At 35.7% G+C, this 24,919-nt stretch overlaps 1 protein-coding gene across 4 annotated transcripts in view; it reads right to left on the bottom strand.

Annotated features, from left to right (window-relative positions):
* PDS5B (PDS5 cohesin associated factor B) overlaps window positions 1-10,341 on the bottom strand; it is a gene marked incomplete at both ends in the record, with an annotated part of 139,325 nt that extends 128,984 nt beyond the window's left edge. For 2 of the 4 annotated variants that reach the window (XM_080689846.1, XM_080689847.1), the window contains 5 exons: window positions 1,460-1,586; window positions 2,327-2,424; window positions 2,531-2,617; window positions 6,766-6,969; window positions 10,219-10,326. In XM_080689846.1, the coding sequence (XP_080545972.1) occupies window positions 1,460-1,586; window positions 2,327-2,424; window positions 2,531-2,617; window positions 6,766-6,969; window positions 10,219-10,326 (624 nt within the window). Of the gene's footprint in view, window positions 1-1,459; window positions 1,587-2,326; window positions 2,425-2,530; window positions 2,618-6,765; window positions 6,970-10,218 lie in introns of all 4 variants that reach the window. The other 2 variants (XM_080689848.1, XM_080689849.1) reach the window with 2 other exon arrangements.
* Window positions 10,342-24,919: the final 14,578 nt, after the last annotated feature.

The raw sequence follows: 24,919 nt of genomic DNA, 5'->3' as shown, positions 1-24,919 counted from the left end.
AAAGCTAAGCACCAGTGAGGAGGACACTAGGCAGCACAGGACTGGCAAGATGACAGCAGATCAGAACCCAGTGCATTCCAGCATCTATGATTTTTATGTAGTAAATATATTATCTGCCGGGCGTGGTTGCGCACGCTTGTAATCCCCACGCTTGGGAGGCAGAGACTGGAGGACCACGCAGGTTCAAAGCTAGCCTCACTGGCTTAAGAGACCCTGTTTCCAAATAAAATATATAAAATAGGGAAATAGGTCTGGGAGTGTAGCCCGGAGGTAGAAGGGTTCCATCCCCAGTACCACCAAATAAATAAATAAATAAATAAATAAATAAATAAATAAATAAATAAATAAAATATAATTCTAGTTCCCGAGGCCTAGTCATACTGTTTCTAGTGTCCTCTTAGTAATTAGTATTAATTATCTTCCTTAAGTTTTGAAATTTTTTTGAGATTTTTGAAGCATTATTGGTATCAATGTTGCACAGCTGTAGATCAAGATTATCTTGCCAGAGAGGTCTTAAATTTGAACAGATGTTTATATTGGTGATTCCTTTTATATTAGTGATTCCTGTGCCAAACCCCTTCTAAATCATACAACTGTATTTCCAACTGCTTACCAGACAGTCCTTCATTTTCAAAAATCACCACATAAATAAAAGCACAGGAAAAAGACATACATACAAGCACACATCTTGATTAACATCACTGTACAAGAAACACTGCCATTAACATATCCCTTACCTCCTTAGTAGGAACTTCTTTTAATTTCTCCTCTAGGTCTACATTACCACTGTCTTTTAATTAAGCCCTAATTTAAAAAATTATATAACATGCAAAGTTATATAATTCTTATATAAACCTTCCCTGAAATACACACTATACAAAATTGAGCTATCACGTATATCTTATTACATTAAATCTATTATCTCTTTTCATTTAAGGAGTAACAAATGTAACATGTTTTGTTTTACATTAAATAATAAATATGTACTAATATTAATCAATCAATATTCTCCAAAGTTAAGTCTAAAGCAGGATAAGTTACATTTAAAACCTAAGCATAAATCCTGGATATTAATATTAACTGATGCTATCTATGGGTTGTATTTAAAATGTCCCCCAGGCCTCATGCGCTGGACACAGCCATGTTCCAAGGCAGGACAGGCCTGGAGGTGGGTCCCTTGGGGCACGTATAGTGCCCAGCTGCAGTGTATTTCTCAGACCCTTTGCTCTCTCCACTACCAGGATGATACCCTAAGGATCCCAACCCTGGCTCCTCCTTGGCAACCACTATAACATGAGCTATATTTGTATGGACTGAAATCATCAGAACTATGAACAAATAAACAAATAGACTGTTTCTTCCTCTATTTTACAAATCAGGTGTTCAGATCTAAAGGGTTAAACCGCTGACTGAAACATAGGGGTTTAAACACACGTGTTCAGTATGTATTGCTACTTACCTTATGGGCAGGTACCAAATTTACTAAAACTGTATCCAAAAGCTCCTGAGACACTGTATCACCTTCACAAATAATGGAGCTCATGAGATCTACCATGTGCATATGAACTTTTTGATTGTGTCCATTGCTGAAATTCAAAACAGTTGTTTTATGTAAAATATAACTGAGATACACAGGATAAAATCTTAAAATGATACACTTTATAAAAATGATGATAAAATAATAAGAGTGTGTATATACATTTACAGCTTCCTTCTCCCATTTTAAAACCAAATTCCTTATTTCCTTTTTTTTTTTTTTTTTTTTTTTTGTGGTACTGGGGGTGGAACCCAGGGGCTTTTCTACCTCCGGGCTATACTCCCAGACCTATTTTTTTTGTACTTTATTTGGAAACAGGGTCACATTAAGTTGCTGAGAGCCTCACTAAAAAGCTGAGGCTGGCTTTGAACCTGTGCAATCCTCCTGTCTCAGCCTCCCAAGCACTGGGATTACAAGCGTGCGCCACCACGCCCGGCTTACCCTAATTTTAAACATTCTCACAACCAAAGTGATTAAATCAAGTTTTGAAATTCTAGTAATTTTAAAGAATACTTTAAAAAACTTCAATAACCACATGTATTAAAGAATCATAAAAAGACAAGTAATATAATCTAAAAATTGGCATATTCAAAATTAAGTGATTCTATTAATTCTGAAAACATCTCTAAAACTAAACTTAATCAAGTCACAACTCTTAGCCCTAATATTTATCCAAACAAAAAGTTCATGTAGAATTTACCTGTGAGAAATTCTTTAGTCTTACATTTTTAAATGTTATATATTTAGTAAAAATACTATTTTTAAAATGTTATATACTTAGTAACTTACTTTATAACTGAAAATAACGTTCTGTATAGTTGGGTAAAAATTTCATTGCTATCTTCTAACTCAAAGCATATGTTATATGACTTGACCCAAGCAATGTTCTAAAAATAAGAGGTAAAAAAAGGTGAAAAGTAAATACTATTGGCAAAAATATACAAGTACCAAAAAAGTTTAAAATGTTACTTCAAAATGTAATATATTGCTTACCTCAAGTAAATAAAAATACCTATTGAATTGTGGGCTCTTTGTATCCTCTAACCCCTTCAACTGTCTTGTTATAAACATAAATATATCCTTTAAAAAAAAGACAATTTATTGTTTAGATTATAAATGTTAAATTAAAATATATATTAAATTTATAAAACTAATTCAGTATTTATGTGTGTGTATATATATATATATCATGATAGACTATAAAGAATAAACTGGTAAAATTTCTTAAAATATAACTTTATATGAATACTATATCTTACTATCATTTATAGGAAAACATTAAGTCATTTACATAATCTTAAAGTTTAAAAGAAAATTTTCATCTTAAAACAAGTTAATCAAATAGGTCCAACAAGCTGGGCATGGGAGCACATGCTTGTAATCCTAGCATTTGGGAGGCTGAGACAGGAGGATTGCAGTTCTCGTCCAGCTTCAGCTACTTTAGTGAGGCCATTTGTAACTCAATGAGACAGTGTTTCAAAATAAAGAATAAAAACTAGGGCTAAAAGTGTAGCTCAGAGGTAGAATGATCCTGGGTTCCATCCCAAGTACCGCAAAAAAAAAAAAAAAAGTATGCTATTATAAAAATTAGAAATAGTGTCAGGCATGGTGGCTCATGCTTGTAATCCCAGCATTCAGGAGCCAGAGACCAGAGGATCGTGGTTCGTGGACAGGCTCGGCTACTTAGCAAGACTCTTCACAATTCAGTGAGACCCTGTTTCAAAAAATAAAAAAGACTAAAAAATAGGGCTGGGGATGTAGCTTGGAGGTAGAATGCCCATGGGTTCCATCCCCAGTACGTCAAAAAATAAATAAATAAATAAATAAATAAATAAATAAATAAATAAATAAATAAGTAAAATAAAAATACTGCAATAACAGAGCTGATCAGGACTGCAAGAATAGCACAGAATATAACAATCTATAGCAAAAACACATTTTAAGAAACTTAAAAAAATAAAATTGAAAAGTGACAAGGTAACATCACACACAGAAGCTCAAAATTAAACTCTCAGAAGTAAAACTGTCAAGCTTCCCATCTACTTATTGTATTCACTTGCTTTTCCTTCACCATTTTTTAACCTATTCCCATCTCTTGCTTAACTTTTTACTACATCTTCCTTTGCACCTGGAGAAAGACAGTACAAAATCACTTTGAACCACATTTTCACAAAAATATGTAAATGTTTTTGAGAAGTCTGAAAAAGGCTTAAAATTATAAATGCTTATTCTACAAATGAAGCATGTTATCAATCAATAAGAGGAAAATTATCCCTGTAAGTAAAATAATAAAGAAGCTTTTTTTGGGGGGTGGTACTGGGGTTCCTGGAAACCCTTCTACCTCTGGGCTACACTCCCAGACCTATTTTTTAATATCTTTATTCAGAAACAGGGTCTCTTAAGCCAGCGAGGCTGGCTTCGAACCTGAGCGATCCTCCTGTCTCCGCCTCCCAAGCACAGGGATTACAAGCGTGTGCCACCACACCCGGCTAAAGAAGCATTTTTAAAAGGAAGAAATACAATATGCAAATGACTAGGTTGATTTTCAAGAAAAGTACTTGACTATCAAAAATATGGCATTCAAAAATGGTTGTATTGAGCCAAGCGTGGTGGCACACACTTGGAATCCCAGCATTCTGGAGGCTGAGACAGGAGGATCGTAGTTTGCAGACAGCCTCGGCTACTTAGTGAAGTTCTCCGCAACTTAGTGAAACCCTGTTTTAAAATAAAAACTAATACACAAGTCTGGAGGTGTGGGGCTCGGAGGTTGAATGCCCCTGGGTCCCATCCCCAGTACTGCAAAAAAAAAAAAAGACTGTATTGTCCAGGAGTGGTGGCACATACTTGTAAACCCAGTACTTGGAAAGCTGAGACAGGAGGATCACAGGTTTGTGGCCAGCCTCAGAAATTTAGTGAGGCCCTCCAAAACTGAGTGAGAACCTGTTTCAAAATAAAACATAAGGCCAAGGGGTATAGCTCAAAGGTACAATGCCCCTGGGTTCAACCCTAGTCACACACACACACACACACACACACACACACACACACACACACACACACGCCATAAAAATGGTTTTGATAGGAGTATAGTAGTACCGTGTAAAATACGTTCTCTGTGAATGGACCCTTCCCAGACTATCTAAAACATAATGCATGTCATACTGACTCTACCTGGAGATGAAAAGATAAGTCTTTTATAACCTACCAATTACTGACCTAAATATGTAGCCAAGTATATAAAAGGATTGCTAATGATGACAATAACAAACTGACAAATATAAAGGTAAGATGTCTTAATTTTTAATATATCTAACACTATTATAGACAAAAATGGAATGAATGCTAATCAAAACAATGAAAATTATCCCATATGTACTTAGAAAGAACACTTAAAAATATTAATTTCAGCCAGGTGTGATGCTACACAACTGTAATCTTAGTACTTGAAAGGCTGAGGTTGAGGATAGCCTCAGCAAAACAGTGATAATCAGTAAGCTAATGAGCCTCTGTTTAAAAATAAAAAATAAAATAGGGCTGGGTTATAGCTCAGAGGTAGAAGGTCCCTGGGTTCCATTGCAGTACCAAAAGAAAGAGAGAAAGAAAAAGAAAGGATTTTCAAGTACAATCACTCCAAAAGTAAAAAGAGGCATTAACCAAAAGATGGATTAAAAAAGGTTTCAGTTAATCCACGAAGGCCCTAATTTTATCTTAGCCCTTAAATATCCTTCTCATAAATCATCCTGTTACAAAACATTTATGTATTCCCAAATTATATATTTATAATTAGAAATCAAGCTACACAAGTGACAATACAACTATATAACCAGTTCATGCTATTTACTTATAATCAGTGACTATTCTCAAATCTTACAATTCAATTCAGTTTTGTTTTGTTCTGTTTTGGGGGAGTGTGAACAGAGGTGCAGTCTACCTCCAAGCTATACCTCCCCCCTTTTTTGTGGTTGTGGGGACTGAACCTAGGGGTATTCTTTTTGAAACAGGTTCACTAGGTTGCTGAGAGTCTACTAAATTGCTAAGGCTGGTCTTAAACCTGGGTTCCTCCTGTCTCTGTCCCCCAAGTACTGGGATTGCAAGCATGTGCTACCACATTGGGTTTCAATTCATCTCTAAATGACAAATGTTGCCTGCTACCTCCCTCATCTTGAAATTCTTCCGCCAACCAAAATATAAAATAAGCATGCCCAAACCAGTTTAGGCACTGCATACGCTAACTTTGACAAATTTGATCAAGTGAGTAGTTTCCTCACTCCAATTATCAAGAACCAACTTCATGAATCCAAGAACCTACATGTATACTTAAATCCAGTCCCTGATATATTAACATTTGTTAAATGCAATAAAGAGGGCTCAGTGGTAGCCTAATGATGACAATAACAAACTGACAAATATAAAGGTAAGATGTCTTAATTTTTTTAATATATCTAACACTATTATAGACAAAATTGAAATGAATAGCCTAGCTTGCTAGAGGCCATAGATTCAATTTCCCAGCACTGCAAAATAAATATAAATTAAGTTAAATAAACAAATTGTCTATCATTTCTTACACTGTATACTAATAATCTTCCTATGGACAATCGTTCTCTAACCCACAGTTTCCAAATTATCTTTTGTAGTTATTTCTTTATATTTAAATTCTATCAGATGCATTTTATCACTTGTATCTACTGTATAGCTCTAATTCAGGTTTATACTAGGTACTGTCTTAAAAAGACCATGCATGGGTCTTCCACATGGATTTTCAAAAGAGAAAGGGAGAGCCCCAAAAATGGTATTAAAAGAAATTGAGCTAATGATAACATAATATTAATAGTATTCACTATGCAATGTGCTTATCTTGAAGATCAGAAATTATTTTTCAAAATAAGTTTTACAAAAGCTTGCTACTGGCTATTACAGAACAAAGCAAAAGAAATCATTTAAATACTTTAATGACTCCCCATTTTGTGGTACTAGGGATTGAATCCAGGGGCATTCTACCTCCAAGCTATACCCCCAGCCCTTTTTAATTTTTAGTTTGAAATATGATCTCACTACATTACTGAGAGTCTGAGTTGCTGAGGCTGTCCTCAAACCTGTGATCCTCCTGCCTCAGCCTACAAGTACTGAAATTATAGGTATGTGCCACCACACCTGGCTAATTCCCATTTTAGTTGGAAAGATAAACCAAACTATCAATCTTGGCAGTTCTTTAAATGAGTACTTGCCTTTAGTTTATCAGGGGATGTGTAAGGAGCTTCAGGAGCATAAATCCTGAAAATATCGGCAAGGCAGCAGGCCACCAATAAACGAACATCTTTATCAGGATGCTTGAGGAAAAAATCTGAAGCAAGATGTAAAGCTAGGTTTAGATAAAGCTCCTTTTCTTCTTCAGAGTCCTGATCCATGTCCATGAAAGTTTTCACAACCATCTATAAGAAAACAATCAATAGTAAAATCTTCAGTGTAAAAATAGTCATCTGAAATAGGGGTCATATTAATTGTAAAAGTTAACTCCAAATAAATATATACTTTCTTTTCCTTAGTATCTATGAAAGATCAAGATAAAAGAAATGAAACCGTTTTTCAAGTATTTATAGAAGTGAGACAGAAACAAGAATGGTGAAGAATTGTATAATTTAAGTTCTATGAAGAACTTTCTCTAATTTCAGTATTAGTAGTAACAATGATGGCCTCAGTCTACTATTCTTACCTCAAATGAGACTTAACAAAATTTACCTAACTTGATAAGAACCAACATGTAAAAGTAACTTCCAGAAGAAAGGTAACTATCTAGTATCCACTAGGTGGTGCTACAAATACTAAGCAACACACAGGGTTCACTACCTAGTATCAATGTCTATGTCTTGGTCCTTTGTACTATAAGGATTTTCACTTGCTAACCAGGTAGCCTTTTGAGTAATAAATGGGTCTATTTCCTACTGAATTCTCAGAGGAGCCATAGAAAAGTGATTCTTCATGGAGCAGCCCCTCTGTTCTAAAATGTCAGATGCCAGAACCAACATTAATCCTTCTAACTGGCACTACAGTTGGTATATTATGTCCAGGATTAGTCTCCTCACTTTTTAATTTTATTAACTTTTAAAGTGTATGCTTTCATGGCTTAGGCATTTTTTTTAATTTATTATGACATTTATTTATTTATTTATTTATTTATTTATTTATTTATTTATTTTTGCAGGTTTGGGGATGGAACCCAGGGGCAGTTGACCTCCAAGATAATCCCCTTCCCCTATTCTTTATTCTTTATGTTGAAACAGGGCCTCACTGAGTTGCAAAGGGTCTCACTAAGTAGCTGAGGCTGTCCGCGAACCCCGATCCTCCGGTCTCAGCCTCCCAAATGCTGGGATTACAAGTGTGCACCATCACACCCGGCTTATGGCTTAGGTATTTATGAAAAGACACAATGGGTGGAAATGAGCTACATATAGAGAACTATATTTTTCCTCAGAACCTTTCCATAAGAGTTGAAGATGAAGTAATTTTGAATAAAATGTTAAAGAAAAAAAAAACAAGTTATATAAACAATGTCACTCTATATATTTACCAACTGTTTTAAGACTTATTCAAGTTGCTTATACATACCAAAAATTACTATCATCCCACATAAAATTCTTCTTATATTTTTCTAAGATTAAGAATGCTAAAAATAGTGGGAAGTATTAATTAGGACAATAATGATGAAAAGGTGTATTAACTAGATTACTGGTAGGCATAAATGTATACAAAATAATGAAGGCATACTAGGATATACTAAGTATGACAGTATGGAAATTATTATACCAAGACAAACTACAAAATTTGCTCGAGGTCCAGATAATGAGAATTTCTCATTACTTTCTACAACTCAAATGTTATAAAACTCATTAATAATTCATGACTCCTCCAAATTATAGAGGATATCTAAGAAAATACCTCCAAAAGACACAAAGTACTAATCAGCTTTTAAGTGTAGGCTATCTGCATTCAAGATTAGTTTCGCAGCAAATAATTAGAATACTTACCTATCCTTCCTAGAATAAACAAATCTGAGGAAATAAGATTTCTTAGTTTCTCTAAAAATTCAATAGGTCAAGAGAATGCAAATGCACAGAAAAAAATGAAACATTATAGAAAGGTTTGTATTTTGACTATTCTTAATAATATATACACATGATCCTAACTAAATAAAATATTCAGATTTTGGTCAACCTAATTTGCTAAAAGATGCCTTTTTTGAAAACTAAACATCTAATAGCTGTCATCCTAATACTTTGTGCAAAAATGTATAATATCTAGGTCTTTTGTGAAATATAATTGTATTAATTTCATTTTCGCCTTATAAAAATGTATCCTATAGCAATTTTAAGGCTCTTCTGCCTTCAATAATTTAAAAAAGTTCTTCAGCACTGACATCCAGAAAAATCATGATAAATAAACATTACAAAATGTATACAATACTAAAACATTACATGGTACCCTACTAATATGTCCAATTTTTAATGCTTTTATGTATCATGTTTTTAAATGAAAATAATAATATATCAAGCAACCTAAGTGATTGGAAAGATAACACCTATAGGAAAAAATGCTTAAAAATAAAGACAATCTAAACTAATAAGTGTCAGTCTCCTTGCCCACAATGGTACATTAGCCATCTTAACCATCATGAGAGACCATCACCACACTCAAGAAAAGGCGAAACAGGATTCCAATACATATAGACACTTGTCATACAATGACTCTCTCCTATGTGGAAGTTCACCATCAATTTTGATATGTTACCATATGTCATGACAAGCAGGGCATGGTGGCACATGCTTGTAATCCCAACATTAAGAGGCTGAGACAGTAGAATCATGGTTCACAGAAAACCTCAACTACTTAGTGAGGCCCTTTGCAACTCAGTGAGTCCCTGTTTCAAAATAAAGAATAAAAAATAGAGCTGGGGGTGTAGTTTGAAGATAGAATGCCCCTGGGTTCCACCGCCAGTACCACATTAAAAAAAAAAAAAAAAAAAAGCCAGGAATGGTGGTGCATGCTTGTAATCCCAGCATTTGGGAGGCTGAGACAGGAGGATCTCAGGTTCGCAGCCAGCCTCAACTATTCAGGCCCTCTTTCAAAATAAAGGATAAAAAAAGGGCTGAGGATGTAACGCAGAGGTAGAATGCCTTTGGGTTCAATCCCCAGTACCACAAAAGAAAAAAAAAAAACAAAAGAAAACCAAAAAAAACTATGTTACCGCATGTCAGAAATAGAGGAAGAAGCTAAGGGTCCAACTCTCTAACCTATTCCATAAAGAACCTTCACAAGAAAGTAAACTACAGTCTGAGTACTCAGTACAAAGACTTAAAACTTCCTTCCTCGGAGTTAACTGGTTATTTTAGAAAATAAATGAGATAAAAGGAAAAGGAGAGAGCTTTTTAAAGACTATATATGTATGTGCATATGCATATATGTATGTATGTATTGTGGACTTGCTCCTTACTCAAGTATAGAAAGCTCTAGAAACTCTAAGCTTCATCTTTTTAACATCTACTGTTCCTTATTAACTCTATTTTCTTTGATCCTTTCTCTGCCCTTTGCTACTATAATTTGTTTTAACTTGCCCTGAGAAGATACAGCCCTATGTGATCCCCCACACTAAAGACATACCCTACACAAGTACTCAGTTTACTCACCTTTAACCGTCTTACCATCTCCTCTTTAGATATTTTATCTGAAATTTCCTTGACACCAGGAGGATAGGTAATTTTTCCATCATTGGTCCTTGTCTTTGAATGAGCCATGATAAAAATATTTTTACCCCTAAAATTATTAGAAACAAACAAAAATAGGTATAAATAATTTTTATAATAAAAAAGTAACTTGTCCCAAAACAACTTATAATTCCCTAATTTATAGTGACTCACTCATCAAATAAAAATCACTCTATTAAACATTTTCCCATTTTTTTAAATAAAACTTATTTTCATTATTAGTGGCATGCTATATTACTTGTATGAACTCTCCAACCAAACAATCCTGACAAAAACAGGATTCAGTTTTAGTGATTTCATAGCACAAGAGGAACAGAGGTAAATCTGTACCTGTCAAGGCACAGAATCCAATTAGAAACTCTCTTGACATTAATGTGGAATACTACCCTACCCTGAAAAGATACACCTGCAAAGGAGAGAGTAAACCAGAAATCACCCATTGCCCTTTTCTCCCAACCCCACCATCCACAATGAACATCAGAAAATCTGCTTTCATTCTAAACATAGCAAAGTAATAATGGATTCAGGGGGGAAAAAAAAACAGCTAATTAGTTTTAGCCATAAGTCTGTACATTTGCTGAGGTTCACATGACCTACATGGTCCTGAGGACATCAAAATACAAAATCAGTGACCCCCAACTAGTAGTATTACCAAGCATCTAACATAAATAAATCTAAGTCCTGTTCAGAAGGGCACCATCATCCTAAGCAAAGAAGCCTCAATATGTGTTTTTAAGACAAAGAACCATATCAAGTCAAAAATAACCATGCACCTACAGAAGCCAAACAGTATGAATGAGAACTAGCTCTCATCAACCTGATGAAATACTGTTTCAAAATTAAAATAAATAAATAAAATCAGAATGGGGTGTAGCTCAGAGAGTGAATGCACACACATTCAATACACACACACACACACACACACACACACACACACACAGTCAAGCTGGAGGTGTAGCTCAGAGGTACTAAAAACAAAAAATAAAAAACTCAGTAGGCAAGTTCATTAGCAGATAGTAAAAACCATTAGAATTAGTGAATTGATAAGTCAGAGAAATTACCCAGGGTACAACACAAAGAAACATAAAACAAATATAAATAAGAAGAAAGAAAAGGAAGGTCTAAACTACAACCTACAATTCATGGTACTATCTGAAGGACAAGAGTGAGGCAGAAACCAAATACCTAAAAGAAACTTTATCTGAGAAAAGTTTTACTTTTTTTTTTTTCTTACTACGCTCTATAGCACAAATCACTTGTATTTTTGTTTGTTTTGTTTTTACATTTTGCAGTACCAAGGATTGAATCCAGAGTCATTCTGCCTCTGAACTACCCCTCGAAGTCCTTTTTAAAATGTTTTTAAATTTTAAAGCAGTGTCTCACTAAATCACATACATGGTGGCCTGGAACTGCAGCCCTCTTAACTCAATCTCCCAAGTACTAGGATTACAGGTATATACCACAACACTTGCCTATAAATCTTACTTATTAATGATCCACTGAAAGCTTTTATTTGCAGTCAGGAACTACATATGCATTCCTGCTAGCACCATTTTTATTTGACACTATGATGAAGATGCTAATCAACAAAGGAAGGGGGGGAATGGGGCTATTAGGATTAAAATGGAAGGAACCTTACAGTTATTTGCAGATATTAAGAAAATGTACACAAGAACTCCACATGATTCACAAGTAAAACTTTTGAATTAGTAAGACTGAGTTTAGCAAGTATACAAAAGAGAAAATTGTCCTTACTTCCAGAAAACATGATTGTCTACACAAAATCTCAAAGGAACCACCAAAAAAAAGAAAAAGAAAACAGAAAAAACTTGTTCATCAAAGTTATAAGATATAGGCTGGGTGTGGTGGCGCAGCACGCTTGTAATCCCAGTGCTTGGGAGGCTGAGACAGGAGGATCACACAGGTTCAAAGCCAGCCAGCTACTGAGTGAGGCTCTCAGCAACTCAGTGAGACCCTGTTTCCAAATAAAGTATACAATAGGTCTAGGAGTAGAGCCTGAAGGTAGAAAAGTCCCTGGGTTCCACACACACCCCACCCCCACCCCCGACCACACAAAAAAATGTTATAAGATAAAATATCGCTGGGCATGGTGGCACACCCTTGTAATCCCACACTTGGGAGGCAGAGACAGGAGGATCACGCTGGTTTGAAGCCAGCCTTGCTGGCTTAAGAGACCCTGTTTCCAAATAAAAATATAAAATAGGTCTGAGAGTGTAGCCCGGAGGTAGAAGGGTTTCCAAGAACCCCAATACCACCAAAAAAAAAAAAAAAGATAAAAAATCAACATCCAAAAATATATTGCATCTCTCTATATATTAGCAAGGATGAGATTAAAATTCAAGTTAAAAGCACAATACTCCCCCCATGCTAACAAAACATATACAGGACCATTATGCTGAAAATCAAAAGGCACCAATGAAAGAAACCACAGAACAGTAAAAAATAAATACATACCATGTCCATGAACTTAACATAGTAAAGATGTCAACTGTCCCCAAACTGCACTATAGATTTTAGGATTTCATCAACAATCTAGAAAGACTCACAGAGACAAGCCTATTTTAAAAATTGTATAGAAAGGGTAGGAATCAGAATGGCTTAAAAAAAAAAAAAAACCTCTGGAAAAAATTAAATTGGGGAAAATAATTCTATACAATTTTTTAACTGTGTGTGTGTGGGAGAGACAGAGCGCGCGTGCAAAAAGGGGTAGGCACTACTAAGGGCACAGGGCATTCTGCTTTTAGTCTACACCCCTTTTTTAACTTTTATTTTTATGTAGTCTCACCAAATTACTACACAGTGGCCTCAAAACAGTAGTCCTCTTGCTTAAGCCTTCCAAGTAATGAGATTACCAAATTTTAAAACTTTCTATACTATCAAAGAATGGACCAGGTCCAGATGAATTCTACAAAACCCTTGTAGAAGAACTAAACCCAATACTTCACACGTTATTCCATGAAATTGAAAGAAATAGAATCTTTTCAAACTCTTTGAGGCAAGTATCACCAAATACCAAAGCCAAATAAAGATACCTCAAGAAAAGAAAATGAGCCACCAGTGACACTGATGAACACAGATGGAAAAACTCTAAACAAAATACTAGCCATACACATTCTAAACCATATCAAGAAACCTGTACACCATGACCAAGTTGGTTTCATCCCAGGAAGGCAAGACTGATTCAATGTATATACATCAATACATGTTATTCACCACATACATAAAAATAAGGAAAAAAATCACATGATCATCTGAATAGACGCTAAAAAAGCCATTTGACAAAATTCAAAACCAACACATGTTGAAAACACTGTAAGCCAGGTGGTGGCACAGGCTTGTACTTGGGAGGCTGAGACAGGAGGATCACAGCTTCAAAGCCAGTTCAGCTACTTAGTAAGGCCCTCTGCAACTTAGTGAGACCCTGTTTCAAAATAAAAAAAATAAAAATAGGACTGAGGGTATAGGTTGGAGGTAGAATGCCCCTGGGTTCAATCCCCAGTACCACAGAAAAAGAAAAAAGAAAAAACCACTCCAGAAAACCAGAGTAGAAGGAACACACTTCAACGTGATTAAGGCAATATAAAATAAACTCAAAGCCAACGTCCTGTTAAACAGGGAAAAACTGCAGAATTCCCTTTAAAATCAGGAACAAAGATGCCCACTATCACCACTCCTTTTCAATGTAGTCTTCAAGACTCCTACCAGAGCAATAAAAGAAAAAGATATAGGGAATTCAAATAGGAAAATTAAAATTATATTTGCAGATAACAATGATCTCATATTTATTTTTTATTTATTTTGTTGTTTCTGTTTTTGCAGTACTGGGGATGAAACACAGGGGCATTCTACCTCCGAGCTAGAGTTGCAAAGGGCATCACTAAGTAGCTGAGGCTGTCCTGGAACCACGATCCTACTGTCTCAGCCTCCCAAATGCTGGGATTACAAGCATGTGCCACCATGACTGGCTATAACATGATCCCATATTTAGAAGACCCAAAAAACTCAAAAGACCACTACATCTGATTAATAAATTCAGCAAAGCAGTAGGATACAAAATCAACCTAACAAAAAATCAGTAGCTTTTCTATTTATCAACTATAAATCCACTGAGAAAGAAATACAAAAAACAATTTCACTTTTAATAACCTCAAATCCAATAAAATGTCTAGAAATAAACCTAACCAAGAATTGTAAAAGACCACTACAACAAAAATTATAAAACACTAAAGAAAGAAATTGGAGATCTTAGAAGATGGAAAGATTTTCCTATGGCCAATCTACTAAACATGATCTACAGAGCCAATGCAATTTCTACCAAAATACTAATGTCATTCTTCACTGACCTACAAAAAAAAATTAGTCATAAATTTCATATGGAGACCCAGAATAGCCAAAACAATTCTTGGCAATAAAAACCATGCAGGAGGCATCACAATTACTAATTCCAATTTATACTACAAAGCTATAGTAATAAAAACAGCATGGTAATGGCACAAAAACAGACACATAGACCAATGGAACAGAATAGAAGACACAAATAAATCCACACACTCAGAGCCAAATGATTTCCAATAAAGGGGCTAGACACATGCACTGGAGAAATGACAGCCTTTTCAACAAGTGGAATTGGGAAAACTGGTTATTCAGTTGTAGAAAAATGGAACTAAATCAGTACCTCTCACCTGAAGGTACTAGTGAAGCTACCAGAGGAGGACACAGGTCTAACATTCCAACACATGTGCACAGGTAGAAATTTCCTCAACAAGACCCCCAAAGCTCAGGAAATTAAAACAAGAATCAGTAAGTGAAATGGTATTAAATTTAAAAGTTTCTGTTCATCAAAAGAAACCATCAAGAGTCTAAAGAGAAAGCCTACAGAATGGAAGATCTTTGCCAGCTATCCCTCTAATAAAGAAATGTGTAAAATACACAAAGAATTTAAGACTTCATGAAAAAAAAAAAAACAAGAAATGGGCAACTAAACTGAAAAGACACTTCACAAAAGACGAGATACAAATGGGTAAATACATTAAAAAATGTTCAACAACATTGGCTCTCAGGGAGATGCAAATCCAAACTACCTTGATATTCCATCTAACCCCAATCAGAATGACAATCCTCAAGAAGTCAAAAAACAATAAATGCTGGCAAGGATGTGAGGGAAATTAGAGCTCTTCTACACTGCTGGTAGGAATGCAAACAAACTAGTTCAACCACTGTGGAGGTTCCTTAGAAAACTAGAAATGGATCTACCATATGATCCAGCTATACCACTCCTGGTTATCTTTCCCAATCAACATGGGTATGCATTATAATAATAAATGCATACCCATGTTCATAGCAGCACAACTCATAATAATTAAATTATGGAACCAATCTAGGTGTCCATTAACAGATGAGTAGATTACAAAATTATGGGATATACACACAATGGAATTCTATTCAGTGATAAAGAAAAACAAAATTATGCCATTTGCAAGAAAACAGAGGACCTGAAGAATATTATGTTAAGTGAGATTAGCCAATCACAGAAAGAAAGTGTCATGTGTTTTCTCTAATATGTGCATGCTATGGAATAACTGGGGTACAAGAGACTCCAGATAATGGAACAAAAACCTCAACAGAGCAAGGGGGAGGGGAAAAAGGTTCATTAACAGAATTATTAACATCAACTATGTGTACTTATGTGAAAATACCAATGTCAATTTCAGTACTCTGTTTTGAGAAAAGAAGAGATGGTGAGGTGAGGGGCTACCAAGTGCTGTGTACATGTATGTCACTGTCAACATGATTTACATTATGATATGAGACTATAATGTACCAATAAAAGTATATTAAAATATGTAAAACTTTCTATAATACAGTAACTACAATTATCAAGACAGTGTGATATTAACTGAGAGACATATAGATAGAACAGAACAGATCTCCAGAAATAATAGACCACATATAAATACACTGAATTTATTTATTTTTTAAAAAGGTACAGAGCACTTGGATGGAGTGTTAAGTCTTTTTCAAATACATAGAGTAATTGGATATCCATAAGCAAACAGAAAACTAACCCTAAACTGATACTGTACCTATACTTTAAACCACACACAAAATATATGTTGGGTAGATTAATAACCTATAAATATTGAAGTAAGATGCAAAAACCCCTAGAATTTGATAAGAGAGTAACTTCATGAGCTCAGGCTAGGAAAAGTACTAACTAGCAAGAAATAACCTTAAAGCTGTGTTCCTTCAACCAAAGAACATATTCACCTAGGACAAATCATTGCATGGGAAAAGAGATAAAGATACAGGCTTTCAAATTTTCTACAAAGTCTGAATTGGAAGTCTCTCTGCCTTGCTTCAACAGAGACAAAAGCTGTTCATTATGAGTATCAACATCAATATGACTGTAGCCAGGGATCACAGCTAAACTGCAGACACAGTGACCTTGCAAAATGATGTAGTACCTATTTCTTTGCAGAACATAGTTATTCTTAGGAATAACTATGGGGCAAAAATCTACCAAGAAAAACAGATATGCCCCTAAATAATTACATTATAGCAGGTTCTGAAATTTTTGTGTGTGTGTGTGTGTGTGGTACTGGGGATGGAACCCAGGGGCCCTCTACCTCTGGGCTACACTCCCAGACCTATTTTATATTTTATTTGGAGACAGGGTCTCTTAAATCAGCTGAGGCTGGCTTCGAACCTGCACGATCCTATCTCAGCCTCCCAAGCACAGGGATTACAAGCGTGTGCCACCTGAAAAAACAAGAAGCTTTAAAGAAGTAATACTAAAAGATCACTTCTATAAATGGGTATGGGTTAAGTGGTAGTAATATACAGAACAAAAGGACAGAGGAAACAATTCGAAAAGCTCAGAATTTGTTAGTAGACTAGAAGTGTGACTGAACAAAAAAGACGATGGAGGTAAAGGAAGCTAAAATGGAAAAGATAAAATTCAACAAGGTTACTCAGTTTGCACTCTAGCAGTGGTACTGTAAGCAAAAGTTTAAAACCATCTCTGAATATACTTTCACAGGCTTTTTTCCTCAAAACATGGCATATTTACCGGCCCTGTCTAACAGACTTCAACAAAGCAAAGAGTTATACTCCCACTAGTCACACTTTGAACCTGCTACAAATAACATTTACCACATTGCACTTCCTATTTCTATATTTCTCCCACAGACCATATAAGCCTCTTAATATAAGAACACTGTATCATTTATGCTAGCTAACATCTACTAAACATAATGGGCACTATTAGTAGTGATTTCAGGAAATGCCTGCTGAATGAATGACCAGAACTATTTTAAGAAATTGTTGTTATAGCAAGCAGTTCAGACTATACAGAGAAGAAATCAAATAAAGCCAATCAGAAAACTGCTACAAAATTCCAGGCAAGAAGTAATGAGAGTCAAAGCCTGTGTTCCTGGGAAGTTGTTTTTGCCTTTTTGTTTTTTTCATATGTACTGAGAATTTACTTAGTGCAATGTAATACAAGGAACTAAGAATGCAATGACAAGCAAATACACATAATCTCTGCTCTTGCCATAATAGAAATGATAGAAAAACCAGAGAGAAATCAAAGTAAGACTTAGGAAAAATTAAGTTGCATCTAGAAGGCAACTGTAAATTATAGGTCTAAAGTTCTAGAGAAAAGGACAAGGAGTATTTTTGTAGGGTTTTTTTTGCAGTAGTATGGATGGAACCCGGGGCATTCTACCTCTGATCTGTACCCCCAGCCCTATTTTCTATTCTTATTTTAAAACGGGGTCTCACTGAGTTGCAAAGGGCCTCACTAAGTAGCTGAGGCTATCCACAAATCACAATCCTCCTGTCTCAGCCTCCCAAATGCTGAGATTACAAGCATGTGCCACCACGACTGGCTTGTACCATCTACTCATCAATAAAGAAAATGTGTTGGGCAAATGGAGGTATTCAAACTGAACCTTGAGAAAACACCTACAGTGATGAGGTTAGAAAGAAAATGGTCAAGAAAAAAAAAAAAGCCAGGAAAGATACAAAAATGAAAATAATGGTTACAAAATAACCTAGCAAGGATAGGGGGGATGTTTGAAGATGGAGGGGTGATATATAATGACTCTTACTTCAATGAAAACATACCAAAAGATGTCAGTAAATTACTCTCTTAAACCTGGTAGGATGATCTTTAACAAAAATGTTTTTGAGAATAATGAAAAAGAAGGTGGAAAGATAAAAGAGGTAACAAAAAGGAAACAATAAAGAGAAAGAAAGAAGGGGGGAAGGACAGGAAATAGGATATTGTTGGGAAAAGGGTATTGACAGACAGCTGCCCCCTAAAGTTAAACAAAATGATAAAAATGATAGAATATAACTTCTTTCATCTTTAAAAAAAATCTTAATTTCTCTACTTTCATGGAAGGCAGATAAAGCAAAAATGAAAAATAACTTTCTTTTAAAATAATTTATATTAAACTGTATTATATTAGAATATATTTTATATGTATTATATCACAGGGTACTAATCTTTCAATTTCCTTCTCCAACTAAAAAATACAAACCTTTTACTTACCAACAATTTGGTAAAAATATAATAACCTTGAATTCCCCTACACTCTAGGGCTTATTTGAAACATTTTCAGAAGGCATCTAAATTCAAAAATTATTATATGAATATTGTTATGTTCATATTTTTACATCTAGTTTGAAAAACATAAACATAATAAGACATTCTAATACAAGAAAATATTTTATCTGAGTAAAATAGTCATTAATTAAAAGAAGCGTATCAGCTTTTTTTTTTTTTTTTTTTTTTTTTGGTGGTACTGGGGGTGGAACCCAGAGGCTTTCTACCTCCAGGCTATACTCCCAGACCTTTTTCTATATTTTATTTGGAAACAGGGTCTCACTAAGTTGCTGAAAGCCTAAGTAGCTGAGGCTGGCTTCGAACCCGAACCCGTGCAATCCTCCTATCTCAGTCTCCCAAGTACAGGAATTACAAGCATGCGCCACCACGCCCGGCTATATCAGCATATTTTTAATCACACTAATAGTCCTAGAAAGAAAAGCCAATAAAATCATCATTCTTTTTTGGGAAACAGGTTCTTGCTAGGTCGCTAAGAGTTTCAATAAATTGCTAAGGCTGTCCTTGAACCTATAAACCTTCTGTCTCAGCCTCCCAATTATGGATATTATAGGTGAGAGCCACTATATACTCAGTGAAAACATCATTCTTCACTAAAGAAATATGAAAGATTTTTTCATTGATGGAAAAAATAAAACAGGAATGAAGAGTAAGACTAAAAGTGGAAGTAATAATGGCAAAACAGTGTATTTTTCAGTTGATCTGGTAAGAAAGACTGGAATCTGCCATTTTCATGATGATTTTCCTTTTAAATTCCACAACACATACTAAATTCATAGCCACAAAAAGCAAATCAAACTACTATCAGAATCTCTACCTGTTATGATATATTAAAGCTGCTTCTCTTCTTGGAATTTCATTCTAGATTTAAAGTGGAATTAGAGGAAAAATAGAAGACTGTCAAGTCCTATAACATCAGGCAGTATTCTCCACAATTGGTACCTTTTATAACCAGCAGATGGTGCCCTCCATAAAGACAACCCTTCTAATATATAGTAATTAAGCAGATTCAAAATTAGTTTTTTTCTTGTCAAGAAAAAACAATAAAACTAATGGGAGTCTTTCTTAACAGGAAAAATAAAAGTAAATTATACTATTCTCTCCTCAATATATAACCATTTAAACAAAAAGCTCTTCTCCATATATACTGTGGAATACCTCAACTAGCATCAATTTCTATCACAGAGAATTGTTCTGTCAAATCTCTTTAAAGTAATACATTATTAAAAAAAATATTTCTCAATTATTGAATTGGTATATATCTGGTCAGTAAGTCAATTTAAAGTCTCATTATGTCAGCAAATAAAATTATGTGCTTCTCTATTTACATCAAATCTCAAGCACACATTCTTGCATAACCCCCCTTCTCCCAAGGAGACTTCCTCTCCACTTCAAGCTCTGCTGAACAGGAACTTCCTCAGCTTATCACCAAATTTACCTGCCTACAAAAGTTTGCAACCATTTTCTCCTTCCTTCTGGTTACCAGAAAGAAAGTACCTTCTTCACATCAAAAATTAGTTCCTGCTGTGCACAGTGGAGCACAAAAGTAATCCCTTACACCTTAGGAGTCTGAGAAAAGAGGATCTCAGTAACTTTAAGGCCTGCCTCATGAACTTAGTGAGACCCTGTTTCAAATAGAGCTGCAGCTGTAGCTTAAAGGTAGAATGCCCAGGGTTCCTTCTCAGTAACACACACACACACACACACACACACACACACACACACACACCTTAATTCTCTCACAAATACACCATATCACATTCTCTACAGCTTTCTCATAAACGTTCACTTTTTTTTTTAAGGAATATAGCAAATAATTCCCCTGGCCAAACAAATTTAGAAAATATTACAAAATATACCTTAAAGCACTCAATTCTTATTCTAGAACAGCCAAAAGACTGTTTTAAAATCCTAGCTTAAACTGAGTGTGGTGGCCTCGCTTGTAATCCCAGCATTCAGGAGGCTGAGCCAGGAGGATCATGGTTCATGGACAGCCTCAGCTACTTAGCAAGGCCCTTTGCAACTCAGTGAGACCTTGTTTCAAATAAAACGACTAAAAAATAGGGAAAATAGGGCAGGGTGTGTAGCTTGGAGATACAATGCTCCTGCATTCCACCCCCAGTACTGGGGGGAAAAAAAAAAAAAAACCCTAGCCCTCAGATATCCCCTTAACCTCATCATGGTGAGAGCTTAGGTAAGCACGTTTAAATTTCCACAAAAGATTGTCAGTTTTACCACCTGCACATCTCTGAAAAATGGGATTAACAAAGAAACACAAGTCTCCCACAATAAAGACCTATGCCATTTATTTTTTCAAGTATTTATCAAGCATATATTATACTCAGAATTGTTGGCTGGAACACAGTAAAGAAAAATAAAGATTATTGCTCTCATGGAGCTTATAATATATAAGCTGGAAGAAAATGGGCAATGTGAGAAGGCCATGGTAGCTCCTACAGTAATCCTAACATTTGGGAGGCTGAGACAGGAGGATCAAGGTTCATGGACAGCCTCAGCTACTTAGTGAGGCCTTTTGCAACTCAGTGAAACCCTATTTCAAAATAAAGAATAAAAAATAGGGCTAGGGGTGTGGCTCAGAAATAGAATGCCCCCAGACTCCATTCTCCAGTACTACAAAATAAGGCGGGGGGGGGGGGGATGTGTAGGTGTGCTAGGTAATGTGAAATCTTAAAAATAATGGGTAAATGGGAGAAAGATATGTTTTAGACTGTACACATTTGAGCAGAAATCAAAAGTGTAAGAGATTATATCATGCAGTAGCAGAGGGAAGAATATGTAACATAATAGTGAGGCCCAGTGATTACAAACTTGAGCTATCTACTATGCATCAAAGAGCCCAGAGAACATTAATACTTAGAAGATTTTTTCTTTTTTTTTAATTGCAGTATGGGGATGAAAGGGGGTTGTTGGGGGGGGGGGCATTCTACCTCTGAGCTACACTCCCAGCCCTATTTTTTCATTCTTTATTTTGAAACAAAGTCTCATTAAATTGCAGAAGGCCTCACTAAGTAACTGAGGCTGTCTAAGAATCAGATCCTCCTGTCTCAGCCTCCCAAATACTGGGATTACAAGCATGTGCCACCATGCCTGGCTAGGATTTCTGAAAGGATCCAATTCATCTGTCCCTTCCTCTAGATAAGGGCTTTTCCTTTCCATTAATACCAAGATTTCTGCCTAGAATTCCTTATTATGAGTGGTGGTCAGAGTGTTTCAGTGCACTGTAGGATGTTTAGCAGCATCCTCTGCCTCTGCCCACTAGATGCCAATAGCACATCCACGCCACCACCACCCAATTGTGACAACCCAAAGTGTCCCCTGCTGGACAGAATTATCCCACATAAAGAACCACTGCTCTATATCAGATAAGTAGGTGTGTGTGTGTGTGTGTGTGTGTGTGTGTGTGTAGATTGGACTCAGGGAATTCTACCTTCGAGCTATACCTCCAGCCCTATTGTGTGTTGTGTGGAGGGGGGGTGTTACTGGGGATTGAACCCAAGGTCATTCTACCTTCGAGCCATACCTCCAGTTCTATTGTGTGTGCGTGGTGGGGGGGTGGGGATGAACCCAGAAACATTCTACCTCCGAGCTACACTCCCAGCCCCATTTTTTATTCTGCATTTTGAAACAGGGTCTCACTAAGTTGCAGAGGGTCTCACTAAATTGCGGAGCGCCTCACTAAATTAACTCAGGCTAGCCACAAACCTGGATCCTCCTGTCTCAACTTCCCAAGTACTGAGATTGCAAGCTTGTGCCACCATGCCCGGCTTCTATTTTATTTTTATATTAAGACAGGGTATCACTATACTTGATGAGGCTGTCCTTAAACTTGTAATCTTCCTGTCTCAGCCTCTCAAGTACTGGGATTACAACTGTACACCACCACACCTGACTTCTAAGTCAGTTTTTAAGCTGAAGTTACACATAGAAACCCACAAAAGGTCTTCAGAAGGCCTAGGAACTATTTAACCATCAGAAAGAGTATACCATATTTGCAATTATGGGATAATGTACATTTTTCTGTGGATAAGGTTTAAAGTTTATGATGCAATCTTTAGAAAGTTCATGGCTCCAAAAAGAAAACTGAAGAACACGTAAGAATGTTTTAAGTTTTAAAGAGCAATATTTAAAACTTTGGCCACATTTGTCTTGCCCCACATATTCACTTCCAACAGAATGTGCTGTAGAATTATCTGGGGGGCTTTCATCAAAAACCCACAAAAAGTCTATGAAATGAGTTACTGAATTTTGTTAAAAGATGATTTGGGGAAATTATCAACTCCTTTTTATAACCACTCCTACTTAACATATGAAGAAATAGAGGTAAAGAAAGATCTGATTAACCCAGCATCAGAAAGCTCCTGAATGGCAGAATTAGAACTACACTACACCTACTTGTAGTGTTACATGACTAGAAACAACCATAGCAGCATACCCAACTTTTTGCCTTTATGTATTTCAAAAGTAAAATATAAGGCACTATGAGTTTGGTACATGACCATTAAATGACTAGCAAACTATGTTCAAAGGGGATAAAATGAATAAGAAAAACAAACACGAACTATAGGATTAAAACTGTTAAGAGTTAAAAATAAGAGTTGCTAAGGGGAAGTGAAGTTTTAACCTGACACCTGAACCCAAGCACACAATACTAGCTTCTTTCTCCCTCCCTTTCTTCCTCCCCCATTTCCTTATCTATCTCTTTCTCTGCCCTCCCTACCAACTTTGTTCACTAGAAGATCTTAAAAGAAGAGAAGAATTCAATTAGATAACCAAACCCTCATCTCCATCATCAATCCCACTGCAAGTCTCTTCTAGGTCTGAAATGCAAACATTCTATTATCTTACTGTATTATATACTTCCAGTTATTTATATTTACCTCTCCAGTGGTATCAGTTAAATGTTATGTACAGATATCAATGCAATTAATCACTTTTCTAATTTGTAAATTAATCTCTTTTTTCTGCATTTCCCCAGGAAAACAAACTAGCAAAGAAAAGAATTTCAATACAGAAAGTGGTTTTGCTATCTTTTACTTTGAAATAAAATATTTCTCTTCAACCTCCAACTCCCTGAAAAACATAAGGAAAAAAAAAAAAAACTTCCTTCCTTCAAAATGGTAAAAACTCACAGGAAATGAAATATAACTTTTTAAAATAATCAAAAATAAACTCTAAAATAGACTGTCTACTGAGACATCATTTGTGCAATTACCTAAAGCTTATTCTGCAAAATTGGCTCCATTTTCTCATCATGCATTTGCTTCATCACTGCATAAACTTTAAAACACTACATCTGCAGCTACCAAACTGTTCACTGAGACATCTTGGAATCCCCCTAGACACCACAGCAAATTCACAGGAATTGGAAGTATTTTGAATTTTTGTGGAAAAGATACCAAGTGAACTACCTCAAGGTATTATAATCTCTCCAGAGATTATACATCCAATAAGATTTAATCTCTCTGGAGTAGATACCATCCAACAAGTTCCAAAGTCTCAATTAAACTAGATGCCAGCTGCCAAAACTTCCCATTTAGAACTCTGCACCAGTCCTGACACTTATACACATTTATCTGTATGGATGAAACACCAAAAGACAGTATGTCCCATCCCATCCCTATCTAGTACTGATGAGCAGAGAAGCTAAAACCCATTTTAGTTCCAGAGCATTGCAGTCAGCAGCATGGAAAGCAATATAAAAGGAGGAAGAATTTTAAAAATCCCAGCTCTTGCTCTCTCAAAGGGGTAATAACATAAACCAAGAAGTAACAAAATGAAGACCAGTCTGGAACAGGGAGTGAATATTCACCCTTGCCAACAGTATTAACCACCTCAATGGAGACAATTATTAAGGATTTTTTTTCTTCCTGGTGTTCTTGTTTTTGTACTTGCTGGGTCTTACATACATACATACCATACATACATACATACATACATACATACATATATATG

This window comes from Muscardinus avellanarius, assembly GCF_963383645.1.
Source record: "Muscardinus avellanarius genome assembly, chromosome: 2".
Classification (NCBI taxonomy): Eukaryota; Metazoa; Chordata; class Mammalia; order Rodentia; family Gliridae; genus Muscardinus; species Muscardinus avellanarius.
This window is presented reverse-complemented; position numbering and strand designations above follow the sequence as displayed.